At 36.9% G+C, this 21,243-nt stretch overlaps 1 protein-coding gene across 3 annotated transcripts in view; it reads left to right on the top strand.

The window, feature by feature from the left end:
• znf512b (zinc finger protein 512B) overlaps window positions 1–21,243 on the top strand; it is a 51,014-nt gene that overhangs the window by 2,017 nt on the left and 27,754 nt on the right. For all 3 annotated transcript variants that reach the window (XM_015379273.1, XM_015379272.1, XM_015379274.1), the window contains one exon: window positions 5,575–5,709. In XM_015379273.1, the coding sequence (XP_015234759.1) occupies window positions 5,577–5,709 (133 nt within the window). In that variant the 5' untranslated portion in view covers window positions 5,575–5,576. The remainder of the gene's footprint in view (window positions 1–5,574; window positions 5,710–21,243) is intronic.

The raw sequence follows: 21,243 nt of genomic DNA, 5'->3' as shown, positions 1-21,243 counted from the left end.
GGAATAGAATGGAATGGAATAGAATGGAATGGAATAGAATATAATTGAACGCAATAGAATAGAATGGAATAGAATATAATAGAATGGAACGGAATAGAATAGAACAAAATAGAATAGAAAATCAATTTATTGTCCCACAATCATTCTCATGTTTGCAGTAGCAAAAAGATTATAGAAAAAATGGTCACACAAATATGGACCTTAGAAAAATAAGAATGACATAAGAGTGAAAAGTTAAAAAATCAGCACATAGAATACTATATTGTAAAGTTTTTTAACAATATAAAAACTGTGCACCTGGAGAATAAAATAATCAATATACAACTATGGACATTATTACAGTAATGGATATTTGACAATAGCAGCAACATCAGAGATGGGCAAAATGACAGCAGCATGATATTTAACTGACTAAGGCAGAAACTGTGCAAAATCAGCCTGAATGTAACAACTTATTGAAGTTGTTGGGAAAAGTGGTGATTATAGAGTCTTCCAGCTGCTGGGAGGAAGGGTCTCTGATAACGCTCCCTGGTGCATTTAGGGTGCAGCAGTCTGTCACTGAAGGAGCTCTGCAGTTCAGCAGCTTCATGCATGGGGTGGGAAACATTATTCAACAGAGATGTTAATGCACTGAGTCCAGAGGGCATCCAATGACATTAAACCTGCTAACTTTTTTGAAATCGATGCTGTTTACTGTACCTTTGCTCTGGATACGAACTGGTTATCATCATGTCACTAAAAATAGAAATAAAACCCAATAGTCATTTTTATTAGCAGTTATCTGAAAGAAAAAGTTTAGGGTCATTACAGGCCTCTGTAGTTTAGTTTATTTCTAAATAAAGTAATCTGCTATCAGATGTTTCCTGCTATTTTCTGCAATCTCCTGCTACTGCAGTGTAGGTATTTTTATAAGAATTAATTTGCCTGAAAATGGATCTAAATCGTAATAAACAGAAACTTTATTTATGCATAATATTTATTAAATTCTATAGCAATGATAACATTTTTGATAATATTTTCTTTAAATGAACATAAACTTACAATCAATGGTTAAAACATACAGGTAAAACAATTGATTGTTTACCAGTTAAAACATTTTAGTAGAAAGTGTCAAAATGGTGATGCCATTGGACACCAAATTAGCATAAGGGTTCATTTACCCTGAGCTTGTCTATGATTATCCTATTTTTATTGTTGGTGCATAGACCAGAGCAAAGATAAAGAAAAAAATATGCAATAAACAATATAGTAATTTCTTTTTTTGCTTGTTTATTAGTTGTGCTATCTGCACAGTTAGCCAGCTTGAAATCTGTGGAATAACCGATTACAGGTCCACTGTCAAAACAGCTTTAGCTCAGACCTGGTAGCAGCGACTCAGAGACCTTTGTTTCTTGTCTTCCCCTTGTCTCTCTACTCCCTGTCCTTTCTTTCTGCTGTGAAATGTGATGTTTAACACCATCAAAACCCAATATGGGGTAATAGAAAGACAAGTGTAGTACACTGAAAAAAGTGACTTTTTGGTGCAGTAAACTTTATCAGAGTAGTTGTCATAATTTCTACTTTTTTACTTCAGAAAAAAATAGTTTCTGAAGTAAAATGTAACCTTTTTTTTAATGCCATACATGAATTTTGTGGAACGAATACGTTTTTTTTAGATTTCTTTATTCTATCTAGGTGTTGTTGTAGTCCCAATGAAAGTCATTGTGGCAGGGTGCTTCACTGCTCATGGGACTGACATATGCCCTGTACCTGGCATACCCTGCCACTTTGCCTTATACTTTTGAAGTCTTCCAAAAACCTTTCCTGGAGTTGGATGGATTTAAACTTGCTTTACTAAATGCATTCATGACTTTGTCATCTTAGGGTAAGAAAATGTGGCGTCGGATGCCAAGAATCGGGCAGTGGGTGCCAGTTAATCTTAGATGAAGGTTGCCTGTCATTAATGTTTTTAATTTTTTGCCATATAAGGTGTATGTTATTTGGAAGAAAAAAAGATACCTTTATTCAAGCATCTTGTAGAGATTTTATTCTTCATTGAGAATAGTAAGACAGTTTTAAGCTGTTAATTTTTAATTGTGTTGATTTTTTTTTAAATTAATCTTGTAATTGCATTCTTTACTGTCCAGTAGTCTGGACGACTGGTATAAATTTTGAAATTGCAGTGTTTCAGTGTGTAGGTTTGTTAGATTTTTATCACATAATTGAGTAGTGACTATATTACCACATCTGTGTTGGATGTGGTGTATACGAAGTACTGTTTATTTGTTCTTTACAAGTCATACCAACCTTATCTTTACAAGTCATACCAACCTTATCTTTTTTTTCTGTAAAAATTCTAATGCAGTACAACATAATGCACCTTTACTATTGATGCTATATTTGTACATGCTTTTCTTCATTTAAATAGAGGAATACATAATCTTTACACCACTGCTCAAAGTTTAAGTGGCTGTTTCTGTACTGACCTTCAAGAAGTTGTTTTGAGCATGTTTGTGTAAGTTAAATATTCCTGATCCTACATATGAGTGTATTTCTGTAATGAATGTTGAAACTCTCAGTTTCAGAGGGTTGTAAATTTTTCATTGCAAATTTGAAAAGTACGCTCCAGCTTCTCGGTAAAGCAGTGGGTAGCACTGCCGCCTTGCAGCAAGAAGGTTCTCAGTTCGATTCCCAGCGCTGGTCTTTCTGCATGGAGTTTGCATGTTCTCCCTGTTCATTTCATGGGTTCTCTCCGGGTACTCCAGCTTCCTCCCACAGACCAAAAACATGACTCTTAGGTTAATTGGCTTTTCTAAATTCTCTTTAGGTGTGAGTGTGTGCATGAATGGTTGTTTATCTCTTTGTTGCCTTAAAATTTTGAGTAAAATGCTGTTTGTACCTATGAAAAATAAGTTTAACTTTACTTAATTTGTTTAAATAAATCTAACTTAAAACTTTAAGTTTAAGTAAATGTTAGTTATGGCAAGAAAATATGAAGCAACATTAAATTAATGTTACTTAATATCTTCACAAATAAGCACAATATCTTCACAAGAGTTTTACTTGATATTGCGGCATAACATTTTACTTAAATCATTTGCGTGCAAATTATTTATGTTAACAATATAGTGAATCTTATTAGTTATTTTTTTCAGTGTAGCCTTCTTTCAGGCAGTTGACGAGTCGTCATGAAGTGTTCATAAAACACATTTCTCTTATTGTCTTATAAATCTTATTAAAAGGACTTTAACCTACAGGAACAGGATTAAAGCTGTATCAGTTTTAAACCGTAAATGTTAAAATCCCTGATATTTGTGACAACTTATTGGCTATATTTATCCACTTTTCACTTAAATACATCACCCTCCAACTTTTTGCTACCTCTCCACCCATCCTCTTCCTCCGCCCTTGCCATAAATTGGGGTCCTTGCCCAGTATTCCTTTGTCAGTTTCAGCTTTTGAAATGTTGTTCCTGCTGTAGATACGGTATTAAAGCACCAGTCTCCACAGTAAATGATTAATGCTCATCTTCCTCACTTTAATGACACTCTAGGTCATCGTTCTCCTTTTGATGAGTTGGTTTTATGTCACCATTATAATTCCCAAGAGAAACAGGCAGTTTTATATCATTTAAAATACGTCTCAATATCCTGAACAATTATGTACAAACTAAATGCTTTGTTTACATTTATTTTTAGTTAAGATCCACCATGTGTTCTTTTGACTACTCCCTTATTCAAGGGTCATTCTGACTTTCTGATCAGACTTGGCAAAGTTGAACTAGAGTCCCCTGCTTGACAGACAAAAGCTTAAACCACTACACCACAGGATAATCAGAGGATGTCCCTTTCAAAAAAAAAAAAGGTATATATATATATATATATTTGTTGTTGTTTTTTTACATGGGATTTTTTTTCGTGAAGTGAAAATAAATGCTGCTAAAATAACAGGTACATTTGTTTTAGGGTGCTTTATCCTAAATTCTGATAATTTTGTGGAGTGCTGTACATTTGTTTAACAGCTCTATCAACCTGCTATTTTGCTATTGACAATTTGTCCCTGAATTATCTTCCATAATTTGATATTTTATGTCAAAGAAACCTAAAATGCACAGTCTGGTTTAATACCCAGGTAGTTTGTGAAACTAAAGTTTGTTGGAGTTATTTTTATCTTTCCCAGTGTTATCAGATTGTGTTAATCTTACAAACCAAAATACTACTTATTCTTTCCTGACGTGAACAATTTAGATTTATTTTTATAAGTGAGTCCTTTAATCACATGACTTAACAACACCAATCATAGGTTTCGACACAAATTCTTATTTAATGGCTTTTCTGTCTGCAATGTAGATAGCGAAGGATTCAAAAATCTATGAGTCCATTGCTTATAGAATAATGTAGAGATCCCCAAATTTTGAAATAACTGAAAATATTTGACTTTTTAGATTCTTCAGATTAGTCCCACTTTCCTATTGATTGCTGCTCTTCAGGCTGGGCATTCTCTCCTTAAGCTTTTTGAGGCAGTACTTACCTGAGATATTTTTATTTTTTAGCAGTTCTTAAAGTAGTTCCCAGAGGTTTTAATGACAATAGACACAAAACCCTACATGAGAAAGTGTGTCTTACTTTTGACTGGTAGAATACACTTCGCTTATATTCATTTTTAGAATTAAAACCTATTTATTAAGCACTCTGTAACATTTCTCCCCTAGATTTTTTCCACTGTTTTTTAATTGCTCTTTTTGTTACCCACGTCTATCAGATAGTTCTTCTCATGTGTGATCTAACGCCCCTCAGCCGTGACACTTTCCCTGCATTAACGTCTTGTAATGAACTAGTTCTTTATGCTTGTGCTCTTTTCAAAAATCAGGTCCTGCCTAGTGATTTTTATTGGGGTTGGAATGTTTATAGATCTACCTACAATATGTATATATTAAATAGCATGGCTTTAAAATAGAGACCAATTAGCTTCAACCGGGTCTTTTTTTCTATAGAACATAATTTAAAAAAATATTAAGGATGTAGAGTAAATGAAAGCATGTTGGGCTCTAATTACTATTGCTAAACATAATTGTTACCTGTCAGTTTGTCCATTATAATTATTTTAGGAACAGCACATTTCATACATTAAGTATAGAACTGTAATGAAGGGTATATTAATGATGGAATGTGATTCAAGAGTAAATATAACAAATCATTTAAGCCAGAAACTGTCCAGGTCAGCTATTAAAACAGATCCTGGGTTGGTCTTTGAAAAGCTAGTCAGCATCGGAGCAGCAGATCCATTCCCTCTCCTTTCTTTGACTCACCTCTGGTCTAATGGGTAGAGCATGAAGTTAGTGTGTGACTGAGAGTATTGATTTTGAAATGAAGTGTAGAAGGTCGTAGCCTCATTACCACCGCTGATGATCTATGTTGCTCTGCTTCTATGACCTTCAGTCCAACATCAACAAAGACAAGTAGTATAGAAGGAGAGGGCGTCTTTATAGACTATGGATGTAATATAGTTCTAAAATGTTTCAGCTTAATGAGCAGCGGAAAGTCTTTAGCTGTCCAGATCTCCTGTGTGATTGTACCCCATCATCTACCATTATAGGCATGGAGAGCTCCAGTGGCCCCAGGCTTGGGAAGATGTCCTCATCAGGCCTGCCAAGGGGCCAGACACCCAAGCATGTATTCCCCCAGGACTTTGTTAGAAGCACGCCTGGCCCTGAAAACAACAACAAACATAGTGAGTAAGACACCGACGCTCTTCTTTTTAACCACAATTAGTAAGAGTTACGCTCTTGTTAGGATAAACCCAGTTAGCAGTGGCTCGATGCCCGGATGAATTCATCTGGGGATCTGGAGTGGAGAGTCTGCTCCACTACTGACCTCTAACATGACATACTAACACATATTTGAGTCTTAATTCAATTTATTTTACATATTATACTTAATTATACATTCTCAAATATTCTCAATTACTCAATTATACATTCACACCTCTGTTTTTTTTTTTTTTTTATGGCTTTACAACCAAAACTTCAGATCATGTTGTTTCGATTTGATGTGTTAGCCAAATATTGTTCTTCAAGGTTTTTGAGAATTTCAAAGGTTTTGCTCAGTTCTTTGTAGAGACACTCTTTGCTACATTTTTGATCCTGTACAAACCTTGGTTTTTATGTAAAATGTACTGCAAATTGCCATGTAAGTGCCTGTACTTACGAACAACACCTTTTATTTAATGTGACACTTAGAAATAATTTGTAAATCTATATCCATCAAAAAATCAAGTCAATTTAATACATCTTAGCAAATAGCATTAACAAAACGATTTAAGATGCAAGTAATATGTACTTGGATGTTAGGAGTAAACTTGGTGCTTTTTTCTTTGCCTGACCATGTTTAGGTCAGAAACAGAAAATATTGTTTCGTTGTTGGCTGCACTGTGGGGCACTTTGTAGCACTCCTGCCTTGCAGGAAGAAGGTTTCTTGGTTCAATCCCCAGTCCAAAGTCTGCATAGAGTTTGCATGTTCTCCCCATACACATGTGGGTTACTCTAACTTCCTCCCACAGTCCAAAAACATGACTGTTAGGTTAAATGGCTTCTCTAGACTCTCCTTGTGTGTGCATTGTTGTATATCCCTGGGCCTCTCTGTGTTAGATTTACTGGCAGCCCACTGCTCCCCATAGGGATGGGTTAAATGCAGAGAGTGAATTTCGTTGCTCTGTACTTGTCACAGTGTGATGACGATGAAAAAGCTGAATAAAAAAAGTTGTCAAATTTACTTTAGTTTGTTTGTTAGAGCAACTCTTCTTAGTAAGTAAAATCAACTAAGATTGTATTGAGGGAAATTTAGAATTAGATTTTTTCACTCTACGACTTCGTACATGGGGAAATAGGAGAGTGCTTATTTAATACTGATCTAGCCACGGCGCTTAGCCCAGAGGTGTTCTGTAGCATAAACAAAAATTAACTTAACATTATAAAGACCTGTAAAGAGCTGATTGTCGTCTGCAAAAACATGAACCAAGGGGAGCATATGCATGACTAAGACACTCTTATGGTGACTAAAAATAGACATCATAGAAACCCTGGGGCTTGATACGTGCCTCTGTGTATTGTAAGTTGTTATATGCAAATCCAAGTAGGGCTGCAGTTAGGATTATGTTTTTAATCGATTCATTTGTTGATTAATTTTTCACTAATTTGTTACTCACACATTTGTTACTTAACTAGAAGTATATATACATAAACTGTAAAAACTGTAGTTTGAAGTATCAACTTGACCTCTTTACTCAAGTAAAAGTGAAAAAGTATGTGCTCCAAAAACCACTTAAAATATAAAGTAATCTTTAAAAAAAAAAACAGCTAGACTTCACTATATGAATTTAAAGCTAAATTTTTCAACTATTTCGAAAAATAGGATGAGGGCGGTCTTGTTGGTTTCCGACCTTTCAGACATTTTAACATCTTTCTCTGAGTCCGTCATTGTAGCATGGCATAGACAATTAACGTTTGCAGTTTGAAGAACACCTGTTTGCTTCTGATGATTTCCTTTAGCTAACCAATGAGTGTTTGCGTCTAACAACTCATCCAATTACACTAGTTTTCACTAGATGTGGATGGTGCCAATGATCTGCATTGGATGGCGCACATGACTTGAAATAAATATTTATAAACATTAAACCGAAGCCAAGAGTTATGAGTAAAGTTTGGTTTAGAAAGGAATAGAAAGTACAGATACTTGAGTGAAAATGTAAAGAGTATAAGTAGGAAGAAAAATAAGTCATGGAGTAAAGTATAGCTACCTAAAAAGTGTACTGAAGTATTTGTATTTGTACTTCGTTACTTGAAACCTCTGGTGATATAAACCTGCATATCATGGAGACTTAAGCAGGATTTACATGGCAAGTTTATCTCCCAGATTTCCGCCTCCTCCCTTTCTGAGCGCCCTCATATTTTTGTTTTGTTTTATTCTCGTTGGTTTTATGCAGACAGCATTTGGGGAGGAGAGATCACGGCTTGGATGCAGTGACTGTCTTTCTGCCAGCTTCCTGATCAGTTTCTCTGAATTTGTGACGCGTCACGTCTCCCTGCAGAAATACAGAATTTTAAACTGCAATCCAGGCTTCTACCAAGCAGACCGGATCGGTCTTAACAGATCACACTAGGAACCTGCAGATTTAAATACAGTACGACATACTGGACCTCAGGTCTGACTGCTCCCACTTAAACCTGAAGGACATGATTTATGAGGAACACACATGCAGAGGTTGCCTGATTCGGCTTGAAGGTTAACCTCTGCTTGAGTTTTGTTTCTCAGATTTGCTTAGCATTAATGGGTTAGCATGCCTAAAACGTAGCTGAAAATGCCTCTGTTTGTATTAGTCACTGTGGAGATGGTGCTGCCTTAGTTTTTTTTTTTTTCACACAATGATAAGTTTTGGTCTCATCTGACCAGGGTGCTTTTTTCCATATGTTTGCTCAGTTTCTTCTGCATGGCTTGAGACAAACCGTAAACAAGGGTTCTTGTTGCTTTCAAACAAAAGCCTTCCTCTCTTACTGTAGGTCGACTTTTATTTAAAGCACCCACCCATAGAAATCTGTGGTTGTAATCTGATTTAATCTGAGAATATTAATACAGGGATGAATTATTTTGAAGTTCACCATGGAACAGGGTTACCTGTTATCTTTTAATACTTTCCCCAAGTTAGTCGTTCACAATTTCTGAGTCGTTTCCAAAAGATCTGATTAACGTGTCATACTTCCAATAGGTTTCTACAGTTTTTCTTGAATGATTTATATTTTATTAAGAATCATTGGTTCCAGCCGCTGTGTAACTCTACCCCTCTAACCAGAGAGGGGCCTGGAGGCTTCCACGTTTTTTTTAGTTTTTTTTTCCTGGGACTGCCTTACAGTTTGAAAGCCAAACAAACAAGTATTGCCAAGAACTGACATGATTGAAACCCCAAGCCATCTGGATGGAGATGGAATATTTTGGAAGGAAAAAGTGAGACCAGGGAATGGTTTTTCAATTCAATAACCAGCCGATCCTCATGACTTTGGTAATAGCATCAGGCTGGCTTGGAAAGCTGAACTTTTGCTAATATACCCCAGTTGTTTTGGTTTTTGCAAAACAGCCTCCTTTTTTCAGACACATAGGTGCTTCATTGTGTGTTTTTTTTTCTTCTTGTTATTAGTAAAATCTCCAGGCTGTATTTTCATATCCATGCAGGGGCCTACATGTTTTCAGTTCTGCTTGCTCTTCATGGGAGTCATTTCAAATCTTATTCTAGATCGCAAAGACATATGAAAACACACAGCAGATTTTTCTTTATAACAATCCCTCCTTTATGTTTTGTCCAGTTATCTGCCTCCACTGATCACTGGCACCGGCTCAGAACATGCTCTCCAGTCTCATATTGCTTCCTGCTAATGTGCTGGTCTTGTGGTTTCATGTTGTGTTTATTTTAGTGTAAGACAGTGAGTCACTTTTAACACCAGCTTCTTACATGCAAGCTCTTAAAATGTCATGTTTTATAGATCTCCCCTATTCTTTATTACTCAATAAAGTTGCGTTTATAGATCTATCAGTGAAAAAGCTGGTGGCTTTCTCCGTGTTTTCTCTTTCAGTAAGACTAGAAGTTAGATAAACCACCTTCTTTAATAAGTAACACTGCAGGTCATGACCACATAATAGTGTGTGTGTCTGTTAAAGTAATGTTTTCACAGGTGATGAATTTGGTCCAGGTTTTCATGGGACTTTTTAAGGTAACTTTATACCCTACAGTTTGTGCATATGTTCCGCTTTCTGTTCCTACGGTTGATTTGCTCAGACTTGCAGGGGAAGCTTCCAAGGCTGCCGGTGGAATTAAGTCATTGTATTTGGCACTGCTTATCATTATCGGTTTGTTGTTTTTTAGATTGAATAAATGACAGCTTGTAAGAATTGTTTAGTATGGACTGAAATATACTCCTTTTCTAATTTTAAACTTTCTTGCAGGGAGATCCAATATCAATATTGTTATCTTGGTTCAATAGCAGACAAAAAAATTATATCAAAATGTGTTGCTCTGGTGCATCTATAATCTAAAAGTTTATGTTACCCATTGTTTGATAGTAAATAGGTCAGTTGTTCTTTTACCTAAATTTGTTGATTATTATTCTCTGATCGGGTAATATTAATGGATCAAGTCTATTCTGTGTGTATATTTCACACCACACAATTTGTTATAAAAGTAGCCATGATTTATGCTGGTATCATATCGGGTCAATGGCGGTCAATCCTCAAAGCTGCGATCTCAGCATCATATCATAAATGAAAATAATTAGTATTAGGACATCCCTAGTTTTTACTGTTATTTAGAGAGATTAGACATTAAAGTTGACTCTTGATGGATTTTATTAGAGATTTAATTGCAATTTTTTCTAAATCATTTTTTTGCTGGGCTGCTCAGTGGCACAGTGGGTAGCACTGCTGCCTTGCAGCAAAAAGGTTCTGGGTTCAATTCCTGGCCCAGATTCCTGCATGGAGTTTGCATGTTCTCACTGTGCATGCGTGGGTTCTCTCCAGGTATTCCAGCTTCCGGATACTTCCTAACTGTTAGGTTAATTAGCTTCTCTAAATTCTCCTTAGGTGTGAGGGTGTGCGTGAGTGGCTGTTTGTCTCTGTGTTGCCCTGCGATGGACTGGCGACCTATCCAGGGTGTAGAGCAGGGAATATTAGCTCGAACCCACGGGACCCGAGAAGTCCTGCCGGGTTCGGGCGGGTTCGGGCTGTACTTTTTATTATTTCATTCGGGCCGGGCCGGGCTCGGGCTTTAAACCGTTATATGCGCGGCAAATAAATGATCATGTGATAACGTTCGATCTATACGCGATGAATGCAAAATGGATGTTACAGAAGTGAAACGGAGATTAGCCCTTGGCGAATTCGTGAATTCTGAATAAAAATAGTAAAAATATACAGCAAAAATGATTCATTCTTGACTGATTGTGATATGCGCACAATTGAAAAATGTCGGGCTGCAAACGGGTCGGGCTCTACGAAGCTGTCAATGATAACGGGCCGGGCCGGGCTCGGGCCTGGTTCTTTCGGACTCGGGTCGGTTTCGGGCTGACTTTCAAGGCCCGTTTCATGCTCTACCAGGGTGTACCCTGCCTCTCGCCCACTGACAGCTGGAGATAGGCACCAGCAATCCTTGCGACCCCACTTCGGATTAAGCGTGTTTGAAGATGGATGGATTTGTATTGCTGTTAATTGATATTATTTACGTAAAATTCCTTTTTTTTTTATCCTGACCATAAGAATTTTGTTGAATAGAAAAACAATAAAACAATATACAATATATATAGTAATGTTGGCAAACTTTAATGCATTGCAGGGCTTGTTAGTTATACTGTTTATTGAGCATCTTTAGAAGTATCATGAAAAAATTTTGTGATGTGCTGTTTATTGAAAACATTTCACTACATGATATATCTGGTACTAAAAGTGTTACAGAACTGTATCCAAAAAAAAAAAGGAATATATAAGAAATAAATATGAAGCAGGAAAGAAACAACCCCCAAAAAAGTTACTGTCCTCTTCCAAATAAAATAAATAGATACTTTAGTATCTAAAGAGATTATGTTTTAGCCTCTTGTGGCTTTAATTGTATTATATTTTGAAAGTAAGCAGACAGGAAATGGGATTAGAGAGTGGGGGTAGGCATACAGCGAAGGTCAGCAGGCCGGACTTGAACCTGCAACGTGCTTAACCCCTGCTTTCAATCTGAAAAACTCACACAAAGAGAAAAGACAATTAGCAGAAATTTATAAATACAATTACTTTGTCGTTGGCGCTCAGACCTCGGCAGGAAACATAGCGCTTAATTTTGATAGATATGCATGAACAGGAGCAAAGAACAGGGCTGTTTCCCCCACAGGCCTGAAACTGGGTGTGGAGTGGAGATAGATGAAGTTGGTCAGTCTGTAGACTGTTGGTTAGTGAGACGGTCGGCTGAGCTTTATGGGGAGATACAGTGGACTGCGTGAGCTGATACTAGAGCTTAATTCAGGGACCTGGAAGATGGAAGTCCAGTTTGGATAACACAGGTTGAGAGAACCTGTCCATGATGAGCAAGCATGAAGCGACAGTGGAGAGGAAAAACTCCCCGTTCGGAAGAAACATCTGGCAGAACCAGGCTCAACATGGCGGCCTTCTGCCGGGCTGGTTGAGATGAGACAGGGAGCCCAGTAAGAGTCCAGGAGGAATGAAACTCTGATGAAGCTTTTAGCTACGAAGGTGGAGGAGGGGCTGGAAGTTGGTTGAAACGGTGTCATCTGAATGAAGTCACACAGCGCATCCACCACCTGCGCAGTAGGTAGAAGGCAGGTTGCTGAGGCCTTTTAAGATGAATTTTGGATGCCGATTGGCTTTCATGGAGGTGTGGTTCAAAGCTGATTGGCTGTGTCGCAGGTGGATGTAGGAGAGCAATCAGTTTCTTCAGTTGTACTTTCGCCTTGGCTCCATTTTACAAAGTTTGATTCTAGCCTTTGTTGACTTACACATACTGAAGATAAATGTTTCTGCTGGTCTTTCTGTTTATCTGTGGATCTTTATCTGTGGATAAAGCACTTTGATTGGTCGCTTTGTTAGGAAAATCGTTACAGGTCCAGTCTATTTGTTAATTTTCCAAAGAGACAAAGTCAATCTACCAATGTGTTTTTGTGAAGTACAGAGTAGCCCATGTAGCTCACCTTTCTTATTAAAAACTATTTCACATAAATACTTAAACCAAAACAATGATATGAAAAATCTGCTCTCTTTGTTTTATCAGTTTTTTATTTATTGATACATTTCCCTGATCAAAGTGCATTATAATAAAATAACTCTGTCTTAACAATTCTACGTTAAGGTTGCGGCTTCCTGAAACTCTTCATGCTTTGAAACATTGAGGCAATTAGTGCAGATTGGCTTGCATGTGTTCCTAAAGTGTTGTGATAAGCTTTAATCTTGCCACACCAGACAGATCACAGAGGAGGATGTGGTCCTTGAGGTTGACTTTGAGTATTTTTTTCTGTTGTTTTATGTTTTCTGCTCTTTGAAATTGTGTCTAAGCCTGGATTAATTCATTCCTTTGTTTAGATAGAAGTCAACCCATTTTTTTTTAACGGTTCTCTGAAATTGTAGAAATACTGTATGTCGATCTCTGCAGAGATTATAAAGAAAAATTGAGAATTTAAAGCAGTGTGAATCTGTTTTTTGTATTCTGTACATCAGAGAAAGGCAGCTCTAGAACCCATCTTTTAAAGAAAGCAGCAGGTTATTTTTTGACTAGAGGTGTTCTTAAATTTTTAATACTTTTGTTTTAATAAGGTAGCCTAAAGCGATCTGCAAACATTTCTAACTGTACAAGTCATGCTTCTACATTTCCTTTATGCAGATTTTGCTTTAGGTCAGAAAAACATAAATAAGATGCCGTTAAGTTTTTGTTTTAACTCTGAAAGTCAAAGCTTGCCCAGGAATCACAATGGTTGTATCCAATATGGCTGTGCACATACAGATACAGTAAGCAGTCAAAACCTGTTATAAACTACTAACTGGTTTCGGCTGAGTCTCTGCTGTATCTAAAAATACAATATCTAACTGTGCTGTAAACTTTCTTCTTGGAAGAAAAAAGTTATTGTACTATTTGAAAAAAAATATATATATATATGTCATTGGATTTTAGTGCTGCCCTAAAATTAAAACTCACTAACTCAGACCTGATGTCATCTCCAGCTTATAGCTCTGAGACAAAGTTAGAATTAAAACTCAGCATTTTTCATTTAAGTATGGTTTCAGATTTTTAAAAAAAATATGAAACTAAAACCAAGTGGGGCCATAATGGAAGTTTTTACAAAAATAGCGTGATAGGTTGAATTTTAATGATGTAATTATACATAAATAAAGGTAAATCTGATTTTTTATTCATTCTCTTAGACTAAACTGTTATTTGCAGAGAGCTTTACATTTCCTAAAGCACCAGAGTGCTATACATTGACATTGACGTGCTATAAATTATAATAATAAAATGAGCAAATCATCACAATTCCATAAAAAGAAAATAAATAATGACAGGCAAATAACAGCCGACTAATCATGTTCCCTTGAGTTCACAGCTATTGTGATGTTCCTTAAATAGATTAAAATTCATTGCAGAAAGAGTTAGACCGTTCCAGAGTTTAGCATCTAAAGTTCAGTAAAGTAAAGCTTCAATCTTCCCTAATCAAGAGTCCAGTTGTAGGAACACAAACAGCATATCATATCATCAGCTTACAGAGCTCTACTAGAACAACACATTTGTCGGAGCTAAAAAACAAAACAAAGAGGAGCTACACATTTTTAAGCATCTCAAAAAAGTTGTAAAATCTTAAAAAAATGACAAGCAACCAGTGAAAAGAAAGAAAATTAGGGAATTGTGCTCATATCGTCTTGTTAACCCTTTATAGTGCAAGTTATTGTTTCTGATCACTTGCAAATCATCCTTACAAATGGAGTCCTCCCTGTCCCTCAGTGAGGTCTAGAAGCATAAGATCTATATCCAGCCATTGAGCACAGATACTGCTACATGGCTGTACGTCTTATTTTGGCATTTGACCAATTAGATGAGCCCTTCAATGACATATTACCTACTGTAAATTAAGTTAAAAAAATAGTTAACAAGTCAAGAAAAAAATTTAAAAAGCTAATTAAAAAGGTAAAAAGTAAAGTAAAAAAGTTAATAATCCTAGTTAAGAATTATATTTTGGTTTATAAACTAAAAAATGTAAGTGCCAGTATCAGCATTAATGCCTCTAATGTTGTACCAAAAAATGTGTTTCCCTCACTCTCAAAATGTTTTTCATGAATTTTTTATTGAAGCACTTTTGTTATTTTTCTTAATATATATATATAACGTAAGTTGGCGTTTCTTCTTGTAAATTGACATTCATTTTTGCCATCAAAATATCCTTTTTTTTCATGTTTTCTTCTGTCTTTTCCTGGATTCCAATAAAACAATTGGCTTGAAATTTAGATTTTCAAAGTATTTCACTCAGTCCCCTATAAAGGGTTAAGCAGGTAGCTGGATTTTGGACTGATTTTCTGCAGAGGAGGGACTGATCAATCCAAGCATAAAATGAGTAACAGTGTTCTAGAAAGATAAATGCATGAATGTAAAGGGCATCATGAGGAAAAAGAGGCTTGATTTTACCAATGAGCCTCGGATGATGAAACCTTAACATGACTACTATTTTATAACTGCTTATATAGATGCTTTAGTTTTAATCCAGGACTTGCACAACAATCACAATCCATATAAACAGTACAGTAAAAAAGGAAAAATATATTTCACCTTTACGGTAAACTCAAGACATAAGCATAGCATAACCTGTCGAATCATTTGGGCTACCTGTAAAACTGTATATAAGGCAAAGCTGTTGAGTGCTTTATAGTAAATATTTGTCTCTTTCTGTTTCCTGTGCAGATTTTCTAACTGTTAAGATTCAAATTGAACCTAAAGCGCACTGCTGCGTGTAAACTTGTATTTTCCATGTGTCTGAAATTCCTGTTTATGTTCAGTATTAATGAAGATTAAATTTCCTTTTTTTTATTTTTTTATTTGCCATGTTTAGCGGCAGTCATTTTGGGAGTGATTATTTATTTAGCTACGTGAGATTGCCGTTAAATCCGGGTATTTTGACAGTTGGTGCTTCCCACTCAGGATTAGCCACCACCACTAGCTTATCCTGTCAGACTAGTCTTATTAACAAAGCCTCTTCCTTATAATGACCCACCTGAGCTACTCAGATAAGACACAGCTGAGAAGCTCACATTCTTACTTTGCACCTATAGTAAAAAGCACTTTTGTTTTTTTAGTGAAAAATCTGAATATTTTATCATGGGACCATTTATTATTTCCATTCTTATTTTAGATTAGGCTCTAATGAGTCACTGAACAGCCTTCCCCATTATAAGCCAGTGTGTTCCCCTTAATTTGGAATACCTGTTTATTTTTGCTGTTATTTTAATATGTTTCAGGTCTTCCAGGTGTTTTCTGTTACTTCAAACATGCACTTTGTCCTTGCTATTTAACATAGCAGGAAATCTGACCTGCAGTCAAGATTTGACAACCCAAATTGATCTAGCGTCTAAAATGTTACCAACAAACTCCTCTAATGTTTTCATTCAGAAAACCTGGAGAGCACAGCTACCCTCTAAAACGCATTATTTCCAAAACCTTGCACACACCACAATAATGGGATTCACACATGGAAAAACAGCTCTTTTAACAGACTAACACATTTGTGCTTCTGGAGTTTAACAGAGTCATCATGAAATATAAAACTGTTTGCATTCAAGTAAAAGAGGTGTAAAAGACCTCCATAGACAGTCTGACCTATGAACACTGTAAGAGGTTGGAAATGTTACAAGGATTGCAGCTGAAACCAACTCTTTCCTGGAAACATTTTATTTTGTTTTCAGATTAGTGGTGAATCATAAACACATAAGCAGTGGTCAGTGAAAGAAGAGGCAATTATAAGAATTGAGATTTAATTTGAACTAAATGCCTGGAACCAGTATTATTGGTGAAATATTTTGAAAAAGTATGAAATAGCAATAATTGACTAAAATAACATCATTAATTATATGAACTCACTTATTAAAAGATCTTTATATTATATAAAGAATATATTTTTTTGTCAAAGCAATACAGAGAGCAGAGAATAAAGTTATCAGTATGAATTCATGTGCAGTTGCACTCTCTTTTGTTGCCTGTAGACAATAAAATGTAAATATAAAGCTTTTTATCGAATACATACTCTTGAAAATCATGTAAAGCCTATTTTTGGGCCTCAGCAAAACATTCCCACTGCCTTATGTGACAGTTTGAGAAAATTAATTACCCTGATCTGGTTTACAGGCGTACACTAGTCTGGAATAACATCATAGCTGGTGTTAATAAATAATGGTTTAAAATGCATGATTTTTGTCAACATGGCTCCAAATTCTCCAAGGGTTTGGATCCAATCAAGCATGTATGGGATGTGTTTGACGGATAAATCCCCTGAGGCTCCAGCTTTAAGTTTAAAGGACTTAAAGAATCTGCTGCTAACAGCTTGATACCAGAAACAGAGCACACTTTCAAGAGATACGTGATAACCATGAATCGACTAGCTAGAGAAGTTTGAACAGACAAGAGATATAAGTTTAATTCCCAATTTAAAATCAGAATTTTTTTTCTATGAGTGATGTTCCAAGGAAAATGTCTGGGCAGAGGGTTAATACTAGAAATTAGGATGCAGTCTGTTGCTACAACTTAGGAGAGCAGCACACTTCTACGCAGTGAAACACAGCGTGGCACATTGAGGGGACTATAACCATCACAGGTACTGTAGGGGTTACTGCTCCCATTGCTTTTTAACAGCACAGTCATACATGCTGCAGATCAGAATCAGAATCAGAAATACTTTAATAATCCCAGAGGGAAATTACTTTTGTTACACGCTCTAGTTACAGTTTTACATGATATATACACACATCCAACTATACAATATAATAAAGATAAAAAATAAGAATAAAAAGAGATAAAATATATATACTCATTAGGGGTGGAACGATTCACAAAATCCACGGTTCGGTTCGATTCACGGTTTCTGGTCACGGTTTTCGGTTCGATTCGATACATGTTGGTTGTTACACCGAAATCCCATAAAAATTTATGAAATTAATGAAAAAAATCCCCCAAATAATAATGGATTGTAATTATTTTAAATGATCCGCAGAAACCCTGGATCATTTCCGTATGTTTTGCTGCTTTGAATTTAATCATCTGGCGCATGCTCTCTAACATCTCCAAGGGACTCAGAGGGGAGCAGACGAAGCCACAGTGGGGGCTGTAGGCTTTGCTTTGAGCAGCCGGTCTGGAGCGCAGCGGGGCGGAGCGGGGGTTACTGACGGAGTATGTGGGATTTCGGGGTTAGCATGACATGTTGCTGTTAGCATAAACAAAACGTGTTGCACAATGCTTGCACACTGTTCCACAACTTTCTTTCCGCCGTCATCGTAGGTCACTCTAAATGCAAAGCGCTCCCATACAGCAGACCTATAAAGTGCTGCTGGCGCGTCTTCCAACTCCAGTTCTTTCCCACTCGCCAGTCCGACACAATTCTCCACAACAACTGATTTTTTCCCCCTGCTACACCCGGCTAAGCTGCTTCGCTTCTTTTTCTTCTTGTTTACTACTGGCGGTTGGCTTTGGTCGCAGTACCGCCACCTTCTGCTCTGGAGTGTAATCGCTTCCTCTATGAGAAAAAGGAGCAGCGCATGAACCGAACAAAACACACGCAAACCGAACCGAGACAGTCGAACCGAACGATTCTGACGGTTTTCATAAATCGTCCCATCCCTAATACACATATAGCTCTTCTGTATATATATCTGTACGTATATCTATGTATATGTAAAAACTAAATCCAAATAAAGTGAAAAGTCCAATTAAAGTGAATAAATCCAAGTAAAGTGATACGTGGCGTGCAAAACTAGTGCATAAATGTCAATTACGAGGGGGGGCTGAATCACCTGAGGGAGGCGTTATATAGGTTGATGATTTCCTGTGGCGCTCTCTGGTGCTCTGTGGTGCATCTGGGTTGGAGGAGTCTTCTGCTGAAGGAGCTCGTCTGCTGGACCAGTGTGTCTTGGAGAGGATGAGAGTCATTGTCTATGTGCTTTTGCATCAATGTGCTTTGGGCCTTGGGAAGTAGTTTGATGGTTTTGTTCAGTAGCTACTCTGATTTTCCAATTCATTTTTCAGAAAATAACATCAGCTCTTGCAGAAATTTCATTTAGTAATTTATGTTTTTTCGAGTCACTCTTCAATACATAATCTCATTTACATTTATTCTGTTAGCTCTGCAAATTATGCTTATTTTGTTGAATCATCTGTCTCTTCCTCCCTTCATCTCTGCATCTCTACTTTGTGTTGAATATCACTTCTAGGTAGTTTTATAAGCACTAGTGATGCATTTTTTTTAACCTTTTTGTGCGCTCCTAGAAATAGATTACATATTGGAGAATATGTTGTTTTTGGGATTTAGCCTGGTGCTTATATTTTTAGAATAGAGTTTGGTTGTGCTGCATTTCGTTTGTGGATTCTAAGGGTTGGTGGTGAAAAGAATCACAGACCATTTGGTAGGAAGAGAAGATTTAAGTTGGCAAGTTACAAACAGATCAAAGGAGTTCTGCCTAACTTTCACATACCGGTACTGTGTGTCTTTTGTGTATGCGAAGCACAGCTGAACAGTTGACAGAGTATGAATTTTAAAATGTTTAGGTAGTTCTGCTGTCATCTGATTTGCCCTTTTTTTTTAAAAAGCTTTCTCTATAAATTTCTAATGTGTGATCAGCTTGCTGGAGCTGTGGAAGTGTTTCAATCCATTAGAACACATTAGCTCTTCAAAAGCATAAAGATTATAAGATCAGTGCAGGTTTGTAAGTATCCCCATTATATTTCAGAGGTCATAACCCTGTCTGTTTTGCTTTAAGCTGGCTGCACTATGTGTGGTTTAGTGGTGTTGCTAAACTAGTTGTCATGGCCTGTTTGATTTGAGGATTGAGTCGTTACACTGTGGTTTCAGGCATTAGGCGCCCTGAAAGTAGTGTTTCATTTGGACACTTGTTTTCTCACGCTAGTGGTCTGAGGATCTCCCACTCTGAGTCATTTTCGTGCAATGAAACAAGAAAGTTCAAACCTCCTAACTAACTGAGGGATATACAGCCTGAGCAAACAGATTTTATAAACCAGAGAATGGAGCAGAATGCATGTTAAAATACAGCATCAGCAAAATGCACAGGAGCTGCTTTTAGCCATGATTCCTTAAACAGAAGATCAGTCTTTTTATTGAAATTGGCAATTATTTGCAATGAAAATTAAGCTCTTAGATAGGGATGTCCAGATCCGATATTGATACCAGATATTGGTCTATTAGCCAGAAAATTGATATGTTTTTTTTTGAAGGCCGGCATCTAGAATCTCTGACATTTTCTTGCTAATAGACTTAGACTTAAGGGCTGGTTATACTCCCGCAGCAGGGTGTCGCAGTGAGCATGCCGCAGGTATGACGCAGACATTTTTGATTTATGCCCACTGCGCTGTGTTTATTCCACGCCACAACGCAAAAGGGGAAAATCACGAACTAACTGTGGGTCTAGATACAGCCGAGGTTGTGAGGAAATGGGGGCAAGTTTGTCCGACAACGGAGGGACATGTGGGCGAAAAAGAGCAGGGATCCAGGTGGAAAAAGGGGTCCCAGCATTCTCGCGAATCTGGCTCTCCTAGCTGGTCCAAATTTAAGAGTCTTTTTTTGCACAATTGCGTTCATCCAAAAAAAAAAAGGTGGTAACAGGAGATGCATAGTGTAGAGCGGATGTAGATTTGACCAGTAAGAGTCCTGTCTGCGGCACTGTCTGTGGCTACAATTTGGAAGAGGAGCAGCAGGTGTCTTCTGAGGGGGCGGGGACGTCTCTGCGTTTACCACGACACCTACGCAGACGGCCTAGTTTCGAAGTATAAGTCAGCCTTTAGACTTAGACCAATTTTATTTTCTCATTTTGTATACATATGTCTAAACAAAAAGAAATCTCATTAAGTACAGCTCTCTAGACTATTTCATTTTTTAAAGGGCAGCCTTGATAAGGTAAGCAGCAGTGATAAAAAATGACTGCATAGTTACAGGTCTAACATTCAGTTTTTATTTTTTTAATAGAAACATTCTGCTTCTGCTAAAATATTCTGTAACTCATCTGGTTATTTTACATTGGTCAGTTGTTTTTATTCCTTTTGTTGACTTTTGCTGATATGATTTGTGGTAAAATAACATATCAGTATATCAGTCAGTGTCAGTTTCAGCCAATTCTCAGAGCTGCAATTATGTATCATAGCGGAAATGCAAAAGTTGTTTCTCAACACCCCTACTCTTATAAGATAAACGGTAGATATTCAGAAAGCTTTAACAAGTACTGAAATTCTAAGCATATGATTTTCCACCCCCTACTGTTTCTAATCATGATGTGATACAACATGTTGCCATGGGAAAACAGCTTTAGTTTATATTTTTTCTCTCAGTGAGGTTCAACTGTTCAGTCTGTTAGTGCCAAAAATACCATATGCGCTGTGGGCCTGCTTAATCTTTGGTTAAAGAACGCATCTATCTATCTATCTATCTATCTATCTATCTATCTATCTATCTATCTATCTATCTATCTATCTATCTAT

Source organism: Cyprinodon variegatus, unplaced genomic scaffold (assembly GCF_000732505.1).
Source record: "Cyprinodon variegatus isolate N-32 unplaced genomic scaffold, C_variegatus-1.0 Scaffold188, whole genome shotgun sequence".
NCBI lineage: Eukaryota > Metazoa > Chordata > Actinopteri > Cyprinodontiformes > Cyprinodontidae > Cyprinodon > Cyprinodon variegatus.
Note: the sequence above shows the minus strand (reverse complement) of the source record. Positions and strands in the feature narration are given on the sequence as shown.